The 12264-nt window shown below is 35.9% G+C and overlaps 1 protein-coding gene across 4 annotated transcripts in view; it reads right to left on the minus strand.

Moving 5' to 3' along the window:
• The window catches only part of WWP2 (WW domain containing E3 ubiquitin protein ligase 2), a 1859587-nt gene that overhangs the window by 1456465 nt on the left and 390858 nt on the right, over positions 1-12264 (minus strand). For all 4 annotated transcript variants that reach the window (XM_044081781.1, XM_044081779.1, XM_044081780.1 and 1 more), the window contains one exon: positions 12066-12213. In XM_044081781.1, coding sequence (XP_043937716.1) covers positions 12066-12213 — 148 coding nt within the window. The remainder of the gene's footprint in view (positions 1-12065; positions 12214-12264) is intronic.

Here is a 12264-nt window from a genome sequence, read left to right on the forward strand (position 1 = left end):
AAGCCTTCAATTTAAGTATACATTTCAGGGAACTAATTTCATTAAGTCCAGGGTACATATAGGCATTTGTCAACAATTGCTACCACAATTCCCTTTGTTCTAATCTTAGGGACCATGGACCACCCCTAGGATCAACTTTCACTTGTTCAACCACCAAAAATAGAAAAGAAATGTTCATTATATTCATTAATATGTCTAGCTAGAGCGTTAGTACAATCTTTCTTCATTATACAGTACTGATGTTCATACACTCTCTGCTTAAGTAAGCGTTCGGTCTTCCCAATGTAAAATTGTGGACACCGTTGACACTCAGCCAAATATACCACACCATTGCTATTACAAGTGAACCTGCCCTTAATGGAATAATCAACTGCCTTTGGTGTAAATTTATTAGTTACCTTTATATATTTACACGGATTACATGAACCACATTTAAACAGAACATTCCCCCAGATCTAAAGGATGTTACCCGATTTCTAACATACTTTTAAGAGTAACACCCCATTTGATCACTACTTTTGAGGAGATGGGTACTTTATTCCTAAGACCACCATCATCCATCAACAAGGTCCAATTTTTGTACAAAATGGACCGTACCTCATATGCATCAAGGGAAAAGGCAGTGCTAAAGATAAGTGGAAACCAATCATTAAATTCATTTCCACATATATTAATAGAACATTCATTCATGCCCACATCTTTATTAGGATTTACATGCTCGAGCAATTTTACTGGGTGGACAATTCTGTTAAGTATAGGTTTAAACCACCCCGAATTACGCTTATAAGAAACCTCCTCAATCAATGTTTCCAATAATTCGGGAGGATAACCTCATGAAATAAACATTCCTTTAAGGATCTCACATTTAGATACATATTCATCATTCAAAGTAGTCATACGGACCGCCCTAACTAGATGACCCTTTACAACAGACCGTTTCTGAAAAAATGGATGAGAACTCTCAAGGTGTAAGAAACAGTTAGAATATGTTGGTTTACAGTACATTTTCACTAAATAACACCCATTCAAACTATCTTTACTTAATAAGACATCCAAAAAACTAATTTCATTACTATGAAATTCATAAGTGAATTTTAAAAATTCAGTTAGTTCAGAAATATTTTCCACAAAGCGAACAACAACAACATGGTCCTCTTGGAATAATATAAAAATGTCATCCAGGTACCGTGTGTACCAAGTGACATGCTTTTTAAATGTAGTATGTTTAAAAAGTAACGTAGTTTCCCAGTAGGCAATAACACAGTTGACAGCTCCCACCACATGGGGAGCCCATGGCTATACAGGATTTTTGGAAGTAAATATCACCACCGAAAAGAATACAGTTATTCTCCAAAATAATATCAAGAAGATATTCAATCAAATTTATTTCATCACTTGAAGCCCCAATCATGTACAAAAATTCTCTCACCCACTGAGCCCCCAAAGAATGAGGGATAACAGTATACAGATTGCAAGCATCAATTGTTAAAAAATGGACATCATCACAATACTTCAACTTATTGATGCTTTCCAAAAAGTGCCAAGAGTCGTGACAAATCTGGGACTGTCCGACCAAATATTTCTTTAATTTCACGTCTACAACTTTGGCACAACCATAAGTAATACTGTTACGCCCATCAACAATAGGGCGAAATGGGGTCTTTCCAAGTTTTTATGTAATTTGTGTAGCCCAAACATGACTGGTATAACAGGGGATGGGATCACAAGAAAGTTAAGTGTGTCCAAATCAATCATCTGGTCAATAAATAAATCATCCAAAAATCCCTTAATACGTTTATAAGCGCCATTTAGTTCATTAATTGAAGCTTGCTCATAATTGTCGATAGACAGAATATTCAAAATGTCATTATTGTAAGCTTCGTTGGACATTAGTACCAATCCCCCACCTTTATCAGGCTTTAGAATGCAACCATCATGAAATTTTAAAAAATTCAAACCATCAATTTGGTCTTTAGAAATATTAGACCTACAACAATTATTCAAACTATACCTTCCACTTATCATTCTTAGTCAGATTTCTTAAATCAATCTCAGAAACTCTTTCAAAACACAACAACAAGTTATGCAAAGGTGGATTAAAAATACTACAAATACGACATTGAGCATTAACAGCAGGCATATCTCCCAATAGACAATGTAAATTAACTTTACGAACAAACAGTTTCAAGTCAAGAAGCATGTCAACTAAATTAAAGCATCTAGAAGGTACAAAAGACAAGCCTTTACTGAGTAGTTCAACCAAGTCATTCGGTACACAAATATCAGTGAAGTTAAATATTTTAAAATCTCCACTGGAATCATAATGTGTGGAAAAAAAACTCTTTTTGTAAGATAAAATCCTTAAGATGTTGTGTACTTATTGTCATCTACGACGTCGATTGTTCCTCTTGTTGCATCGAGGATTATGGTTGTTCGATCTCTGCCCTGAATTCCTGGTTGATACCCCATTCCAAAAACCTGCTTGATGTGAACCTTGATTAGAATTCACATTCTGATTTCTAAGATGTTGACCCCATCCAGGGGAATTATTTAAAGACCCGTGACTGCCATGACCATCAATGTCAGTGTCATCACTCAACTGCTCAATAACATGGGGTCTGTCACTAGCATCAGCAGGTGTAAAGTTACGATCATTCACAAGCCCATAACCATTAGGCTCCACAATAGGGGGAGGGGGGTAAGCAGTACCCCTAGAGAAACCTCTACGGTCACGGTCTAGTTTTTTATATTTCCCCAGCTTTAACTTATCAACCGCCTGTTCGATGCTGTTAAAAACATGAATATGCTCAAATTTATATCTAGGAAAATCAGAATAATTTGTAATACTAGTCTCTAAGTTGACCAGTTCATTCTGAAGCTGTTCAATTTGTGCCGTGTAATTGATCAACACGGTCATAAATTCACAGCCTTGTTTGTCATAAAGAGCTAATAATTCTTTGTGTAATTGTGAATTGGGAACAAGGCCCGAAGGAAAATGCCACTGTCTTAATCCTTTCGGCACAATAACACGGTTGTTGCACTCACATAGGTACACAATTTCAAGTTGTAACCTCTTGTATCTAAAAAGCTTAGTGCCACATTCTTTCATTTTGTCAACGATGGCATATATTTGTGTTCTATTATCACCTTCATTACTACCATTCCCCGTAACGCCACCAGATGTTTAATAAACAGATGAGTTCAAACAGTCTAACAGGGATGGTAACATACCAGAAGCAACAACTCCATCAGGAGAACCAGAAATTGCCATACCTCAGTCACAGTTGTTAATAGGTCCTATGGTGTTCATAGAACCTGAAGAGTTGTTACCAGGAAGGGGGTCCGAGAGTACAACAGATAATGTCAAAGCTGTTCTTGAATCCATGTTGGGTCTAGAATTAGGTAAGGCACTCATACCATAAGAACTCGCCCCACCATTGTACAATTTGGTCGCTAGATCATACACACGGCTGGTAAGATGCTGGATAAGCAAAGTCAAATTCACAATTGAGTTTGTGACACCCTCATTAGAAACACTCATTCCTTCCTGGAGAAGAGGGGTAAGGATTTGTTGCTACATCCACTTGCCATACCAAACAACAAACTTTACTCAAAACGACAAACAAACCAGATAAAATAAAAGAAAGGCAAGGATGTAGTAAAAAAAACAGTTCTTTATTCACGAACCAATATTGTAAGCACTTTTAGTCGCACTACAATTGCGCAACCTTCATCAGACAAATTCAATTAATTACCAAGAAACACTTTTAAAAAAGTTTCACCAAATGACATCATCATTGCATCAGCTCAAACTCAAAATTTAAAGCAACAAGACCCCCTTCTTATCATAAAAAAATGCAAAAGCAAACCTTAACAGCTTTCATTAATATAATCCATTTAATAATAATATAATTCATACAAATTCACTTTAGTGCTAATTCATATCAATGATATTTATAATTATAGCCTTCATACTCTGTACAAATAAATATAAAAATTAATAATAAATAAAAAAAAATATGTATGTGTATATATATATAAATATATATATATATATATGTATATGTGTATATATATATATATATATATATATATACATATATATATACACACACACACACACACACACACACACACACACACAGAACATAAATATATGTGTATTTTATAGTGCAAGAATGTATGCATCAAATAATTGAATACTAAACTACATGATACTTCCCTTAAATACTCACGCATTTATATTGTTAATGTCTTTCTAAAGCCTTTAAGTATACATATCAGGGGAAGGGGAATTTTATTATTTTTATATTTAAATGATGAAGTTTGCGCATTTGTAGTGCGACCAAAAGCTCTTACAATATTGGTCCGTGAATAAAGAATTGTTTTTTTACTACATCCTTGCCTTTCTTTTATTTTATCTGGTTTGTTTGTCGTTTTGAGTAAAGTTTGTCGTAGATAAGAACCTAACTGTCTGTGCACATTGTGAGAGTAACAAACAGGTTAAAAATGGACTTCAGTGGATTTTATTCTGAAAATGTAAAATAAATATTCTGCATTTCAGTTTCCAGAGTGCACTTGACAAAAACATACAGCTTGGCATTCATTGTTATTAGGAGTCAGAAGTAAAATATTTTATCTTTTATAAACTATGCAGTTTGTGAAATTTATTATCCACAAGCAAGTCAAGACGAACTCTTGTATACAGCTGTGTCTCGTCAATAGGACGTGTAAATAAGGGCAAGGCCGAGGAGTTATCCTTCAGGAACAGAATGTTTGAAATATGGAAAACAAATTGTCAGCAGACCAGCTTCAAAAGAAAGACTTATTGTTCTGGAAAATTCTCTAAACTGCTGATACAGGCAAAAAAGACACTATAAAGATTGGGACTTTTTCTTCTGTATCGGAGACTTTGATTTTCCTATCCTTACAGTTCTGATGCTGTAAAGTATGGCTTTGTTATTTGTGTATATCTTTTATTGTTAAACTAGAGGTCTACTTCGTATGCAGAATAAATGTTGTAACAGCTGAACTGACTCCTTGTTTTCATTGAGTAAAGGTACACACTACCTGAACAGTGTAGTGCAACCATAAATTTTACAGTGGCGAGACCAGACCAGTCAAAACAACCAGAGAAGTGACTTGCAGAGGTGCCTCTCACAGTGCGACATTCCTGCGCAGACTTTTCTTTTGGAGTCAACTCTTCTTTCCTAAAACTTTGTCCATTGACTGGAGGACAAACACTGCAGCGCAGTACCGGGCAGTAAAGTAATTCTTCTTCAGACAGTTGGTGAGAGCAGGTTGTACTGTCAGACTTTGCTTCACCAGCATCTAGTGAAAGACAGCAGAAAAATCCTCCCACAACTGATCTTCATGTCAAGACTGGCCACCTTGTCCTGAACATTTGTGGTAAATATTTTCTTCTATTTTTCTATTAACAATGAATGCAATTCATGAAAATGCCAAAAAGTATTTTACTGTTGATGTATCTGAATCATACGTAGATGTGTGGAATTATTTAAATACATAGTACAATCAGCATGTTAGCACCTGTAAGTCTTTACTATGTAAAGCAGAAGTGTCACAGAATGTACAGAAATGTGTTATTTAAATGTTGCCTTTTGCATGCCTTGTCATAAACGTATTGTACAAAACCTGGAACACAACCAGGATAAAGTAATGCTTGAAGCACAGACAATGGTTCCTTTTTCTATATATACTGTTAAAAAAGATTTATTAGAGGGTGATGTAGATGTCAACGTTTGTACTTTACAGTCCGATTTCCAGGACTTTATCTTGACCTCATGGGTCACTTTCAAACTTACTGTGATAAATGCAATGCGTCTAGTAAAATGCATACTGACACTGTTAAATGTACAAACAAATTTTCTCAGTTTTTCTAAGTCTCACAGACTAAAATTACACAAACTGTTATTGAACAAGGCTGTAAAGCTATTTGTATAATACAAGGGTTAATTGTCAGTTTGCAAAATAAATAAATAAATAAATAATAATATGACAAGCAACTGGCTGACACACAGCATGACGTAATTGTTGCAAGGGAGGAGACTAACACATTACGAGCTCAATTAGAGACGCAGGAACCTGAGGATGCTAGAGCAGCAGATTTAGCTGTTAGAAACTCTCCCTAAGTGGGATGAAAAGAAGGGTATTTATAATAACATGATTACATATGAAGCTTGGGTTCTTAAAACTGTAGGCACTGTATGCAATGATACACTTGAGCATTGCTTCTAGAATTTTATTCCTCAGCATTTCATGGCTTATATACAGCAAAAATGGCATAAAACCACTGCACACTACAAAACAGATAAGAACAGAGACGAGGTTCATGGTGACCTGACAAAAAGATTTAATAAACTTCTAAGACAACCTATGCAAACACTTTTTCAGAAGTGCATAAGAGCTTTAAAGTCAACAAAACAGAATACTGACAAATATAATCTGGTTAGCAAGGAGTTAAAGCATCAGCAGTTAAGTACGCTGATAACAAATAATTTACGACATACTATTCTACCTTTTAAAAATGGTTAAGGGTACACAGCACAAACTTTCATTCAGTTACAGCAAGGCACTTAACAAAACAATTAAACGCAGTAAAGACACGATGTCACAAGACTGACATGCATGCATTTTCTTTTCATCTAAAGTGCAGCAACATGCAGACAACAGCAAATGTAAATCATGTAAATATATCTGTTTTAAGCATGTGTTAGTTAAGTCAATATCTCTTTTGTTTCTTACAAAAATAAATTATGCAGGTCCCTTTACAAAAAGGGAGGGTACAAATAGCTAGTAGTAACAGTAAATGTCTTTCTAAAATGACTAAAAGCAATTCCTATTACAACTTTCACAGTATAGGCAACAGCAAAGCTTTATAAAAATATTTTCTGTTTTTGAAAATGTCCAAAAATAATCAAATCAAAAAGCAAATGTGTAAGACCAAAGTGTCACAGTCTAGGTAACAGCCACAGAGCAAGCATATATTCAATTCTCACAGCATAAAGCAAATAAACAATACTGCAATAAAATGTATATCTAGAGGTGGGAAGGGTATGCTTTCAATTTTACACTGTGTCTAAAAACAAAAGAACAGCATTTAGCTAAAGTGATAAAGAGCCTTCAAACACTGCAGGAGGAAGGGTTTAAGGTTAAAAGTGAAAAGGTACAACTCATGTCATAACATGCTTTTCAGCAAGAAAGAATTACACATTCTGGAGTGGAGACCAAAGGAAAATGCGGCTTTTTGTGATTTAAAGGCAGCATTGACCAAGGGTACAGAACTAGTAGATCCAAGTTTAACATATCCCTTTGTGTTACAGGCAGCAGCTGGACCCAACACACACTCTGTTGTGCTTTGACAGGAGTGGCCTAAGGGCTCTGATGCTAGAATGGAAAAGACTTTACGCCCCATTACATTCTTCAGTAAAAAAATGACACATGTTGAGTGGGGATATCACCTGTGTATTCAGCAACATTGGGCCATTTACTGGGGTTTAAAACAAACTAAATACTTAACAGCTTTTTCCAAAGACATTATAGTACAGACGCCACATTATGCCATACAGGCTTTGGTAAACGAGAATCAGTTAAATAAACTGATTGATGATGTCAGTCAAGCAGTGTTTGCAAAATGGTTGGCATTATTTAGTGTCAAGCAAGTTACAATAAAGGCAGAAAATAAGTATTACTTATCTAATTTCATGGAATATGAAGGACATTTTTTTAGACAGTGCATACGTAGTTAATTCTCTGCAGCTGCATATGTCTACATGGGCAAGGAGAGAGTTTGTTGATAATATGGGCAATCCACTCAAACATGCCTCTGTGTTATAGACTATTTGGAATTGGGTTCGTAGTCAGTCCTTTATACGTTGCTACAGTATCTTAAAGGTAAAAGATCATCAAAAAGCTACAAATGAAAATTTTCAGTTAAATAACTATGTGAATCAGATGGCAAAAAAGGCAGCCAAGGAAAAAATGCAATTGTATCCTACAGAACACCTTTCTGGTGTACCAGGTAAAACCACTGCAGTACATACCATACAGACATTTTCAGCTCAAAATTTGCAGCATGATTTGCTGCAAATCCAAACTAAGTTTGGACTGCAAAAAGAGTTAAAAAATGTACTCTTGTAAGAGAAAGTCCAGGGCAATATTATGCAAAATAAAAAGCTTGGTATAATACTCTGCTAGGAGGCCTAGGCACAGGCATTGGAGTTATTAATGCAGCTGACGTTAAAATTCTAACTAATCATTTAAAAGTAGTGGGGAAGATATCTCTCAGATTGTACATTTACAAGCATCTTGGAATCCAAAGATATGGAACACACATTTGCACAATGTAAATTATCAACAGCAGTGTTTAGACAATAATGATGCTATGCAGCTATATCAGTTGAAATTTGATGGTAACATAATTTTTGTAAATTGGACAAAATGCACTACGCAATCTTTGTATGTGAAAATTCAAAAACATAATGTACAAATTGAACTGATGTTACAAAATGAAAATGTTTGGCGACAATTGTCTAACAGATACCTGATATAGATTGGATTAAACTATTTACTGAAGTAAGATATTGTACTCCACAGTACTATATAGGGCAATTCTCACATTATAATGTTACTGACACCACTGTTGTATGTCAACTTATGGTATTACCTAGGATATTTCTCGTATCAGAAGGGTAAGAGTATTGGTTGCTACAATTTGAAGGTAATCATATAGATATGAGGGGAAAAACGCATAAAAATGAGTATTGTACACAGACTCAAAATGGATTAATTTGTGGACAGCATTTGCCTGTCTATGAACCATGCTTATTGCAGCATTCTGTTAATTTATGCAAATGGACCATTATACCTTCTTCTTTTCAAATGCTTATGGAAGTGGCTCCTCAGCATATTTGTCTGGTTACAGATCAAGATGTAGGTCATAATATAAAATTACCTTTTGTTGGATGTTCATCACATATTGATTTCCTTAAATGGAATAATCAGAGTTATGTGTTTACTAAAACCATAGAAGTAAATACTTCCAAGAATTGGAATTATAACTTAATACCACTTTTCAATATATCTGTATCATTGGATAATTTAAAAAAACATAATGAACAACTAAGATTCTCAGAGAGTACTTGGAAAAAAGAAATAAAAGTATTCTGTATTATGAAGCATTAAGCATCATTGCAAAAGATAAATTACTTAACGTGGCTGAAAAGACCAAAAAAGATACTGCTCACAATTGGTGGGATATCTTTACTGGTTGGTCAAATAAGGAAAAAAAACCTGTTAAGTTGGTTGATACATCCTGTATTAGTAGTATTAGGCATTATAGTCATATTAACTATCTGGAATTGCTAAGTTGCCATTTGCAGAAAACGTACAGAATCCAACAACTTATGATGGTTAACCTAGGTAAACTGGAAAAGGTTTCAATGTCTATAACTGAAGTCAAAAATGGGCAATAATTTTCCACTTTTTAATTAAAGAGGGAACTGTGAGAGTGACGAACAGGTTAAAAATGGATTTCAGTGGCTTTTATTCTGAAAATGTAAAATAAATATTCTGTATTTCAGTTTATAGAGTGCACCTGGCAAAACATATAGCTTGGCATTCATTGTTATGAGAAGTCAGAAGTAAAATATTTTATCTTTTATAAACTATGCAGTTTGTGAAATGTATTATCTACAAGCAGGTCAAGATGAACTCTTGTATGCAGCTGTGTCTCGTCAACAGGATGTGCAAGATGAGAGCAAATCCGAAGAGTTATCCTTCATGAACAGAATGTTTGAAATATGGGAAACAGTCAGCAGACCAGCTTCAAAAGAAAGACTTACTTTTCTGGCAAATACTCTAAATTGCTGATACAGGCAAAAAAGACACTATAAAGATTGGGACTTTTTCTTTTGCATCAGAGACTTTGATTTTCCTATCCTGACAGATATGATGCTGTACGCTGAAGTATGGCTTTGTTATTTGTGCATATCTTTCATTGTTAAACTAGATGTCTACTTCGTATGCAATGTAACTGTCATAACAGCTGAACTGACTCCTTGTTTTCATTTAGGAGAGGTAGAGACTACCTGAATAGTATAGTGCAACCTTAAATTTTACACACATCCAACAAGTGCAATTTATATTCTCCCTTGTTTTGAAAATTTGGGGAAAAGACTGGGAGATTAATCACCTGATTAATACTGGACTCTGACGGTACCTTAGGGAGAAAAGATGGGTTAGTATGCAAGGATATCATGTCCTTATAAAAAAAATCATAAAAGGAGGCTTGACTGACAATGCTTGATGCTCCAAAACCCTCCTGGCAGATGTAACAGTAACCAAGAAGGCCATCTTCCAGGACAGAAATTGCAGCTCCACAGAGGCTGCAGGCCCAAAAGGGAATGAAACTAGAGCTTGCAGAACTAATGTAAGATCCCTAGGTGGTGTTGGGTACTTCACCAGAGGCCAAAGAAGAAAAGTGCCTTTTAGGAAGGCTTTGCAAAGCTTAGAGGATACTAGCAAAGCCATACTATCACCTACATAAAAATTAGAAATCGCTCCAAGTTGGACCTTGACTGTAGAAGAACTGTCACCTTGCTGAAAAATTACAAAAATGCCAAGACAGGGACAGTGAAGGCATCAAGGGCACGCTGCAAGACACAGATCAATAAATGTTTCCATTTGCTGGATTACACCTTTCTGGTGGAAGACTTATGAGCCGCCACTATGATCCTTTTGACAGGTGAAGATGAGCCGAGAGTGCTGACTATCATGGGAACTGGAACAGCCAAGCAGTGAGCTTCAGACTGCCCAGGTCTGGATGGGGAATCCCTGATGGAAGAGAAAGAAGATATGGAACTGGATCCAACATCCATGGTGGAGCCACCAAATGAGACCACACTGAGGAAGAACCAGACCTGATGAGGCCAGAATGGGGAAATGAGGATAACTAAGCTCCCCAGCCTGTGAGCTTTCTGAAGGAATTTTGGAATCAAGGGAAGAGGAGGATAAGCATACAGAAGACTGGGAGACCAATCACCCTGCACCCCCCCACACCCCTTGCTAATTATATATACTAACTTCAAGACCGCAGTTCAGTGGGGGAAAAGTCAAATTCCCTGATCGCCACTGTATTGCAATCTCAAGGTGAGACAGCCGGTAAGGTCAGACAAGCTGACTTCCAATCAGCTACACCAGATTTCTCACACTTCAATGAAGGGACTACTTGATAAAAGGTATGCATCCACTCCAAGGTCTCCTCAATCTGCATTCACTTTTGGTCAGATATAGTCCATACATATTTTCTTTCATTCATTCATTAAGGATGCCTGCGTTATCCTCTTTAGAGAGGAAGAACAGCCACAGCTTATTCCACAGCAAGCAGCAGAATGAAGATAGAGAAACAATTCTGCATAGGACATCTGTCCATCTCAGGGAATATGTTTTACTTAGCATATGTTTAACTGTTTTAGGAATAATGACAACTTTAAAATACATAGAAAGAATAAAAATACTACCCATCTGATCAATTCTGCTCATTTTTATCATCATACCGATGCTATTCTTCTTTAACTTCTAATTCTGGTTACCCTCAAACACCTCAGGCAGTTGATGACCATCATTAGTGATCATTGTCTGGTCTTTTTTCCCCATGTACATGTATTGTCATTCAGCTGGAAAGAAATAAGTGTGGCTGACAGAAGAGTGTGACAGCTTTAACACTGATAACACTGTCATTTTTATTAAATGCATTACTTTCCTCAGCCCTTCACACACTGTCTTGTCCAGCAGTGTGTTTGCATCCGATTCCATATGAACACCATTGCAAAGAATTCTGTTTTCTTTACTTATAGATTCTCACTGTAAAGTGGAAGAGTCCCACAATGGCTTCCCCTAATGGAAGACAGTAAGTCAATGACCACTTAATCATCCCTTCCATTTGAGGCCCTCTGTAAATTAGCAAAGCTTATCCAACCTAATTATTACAGGCATGGGCAACTGTTTACTGTTAAAAGTTAAAAAGTACCACTAAATATACTTACAACATGAAATTTTCATTCCACTGTATTTCTTGGCTCCCAGTTCGTTTTCCAGTTTTCTTTGTTTCATTTGCATTTCCATCAATTGAAACTTCAACATAAGCATTGATGCGACCCTGCCTGTTATGGAGTTTGGGCTTTGCCGAAATCACTAAGAAAAAATGATGGAACAAATAATATCATTACTGCAATATCAACAACT

This window comes from Protopterus annectens, chromosome 8.part1 (genome assembly GCF_019279795.1).
Source record: "Protopterus annectens isolate FY-2018-M chromosome 8.part1, PAN1.0, whole genome shotgun sequence".
Taxonomy (NCBI): domain Eukaryota; kingdom Metazoa; phylum Chordata; order Ceratodontiformes; family Protopteridae; genus Protopterus; species Protopterus annectens.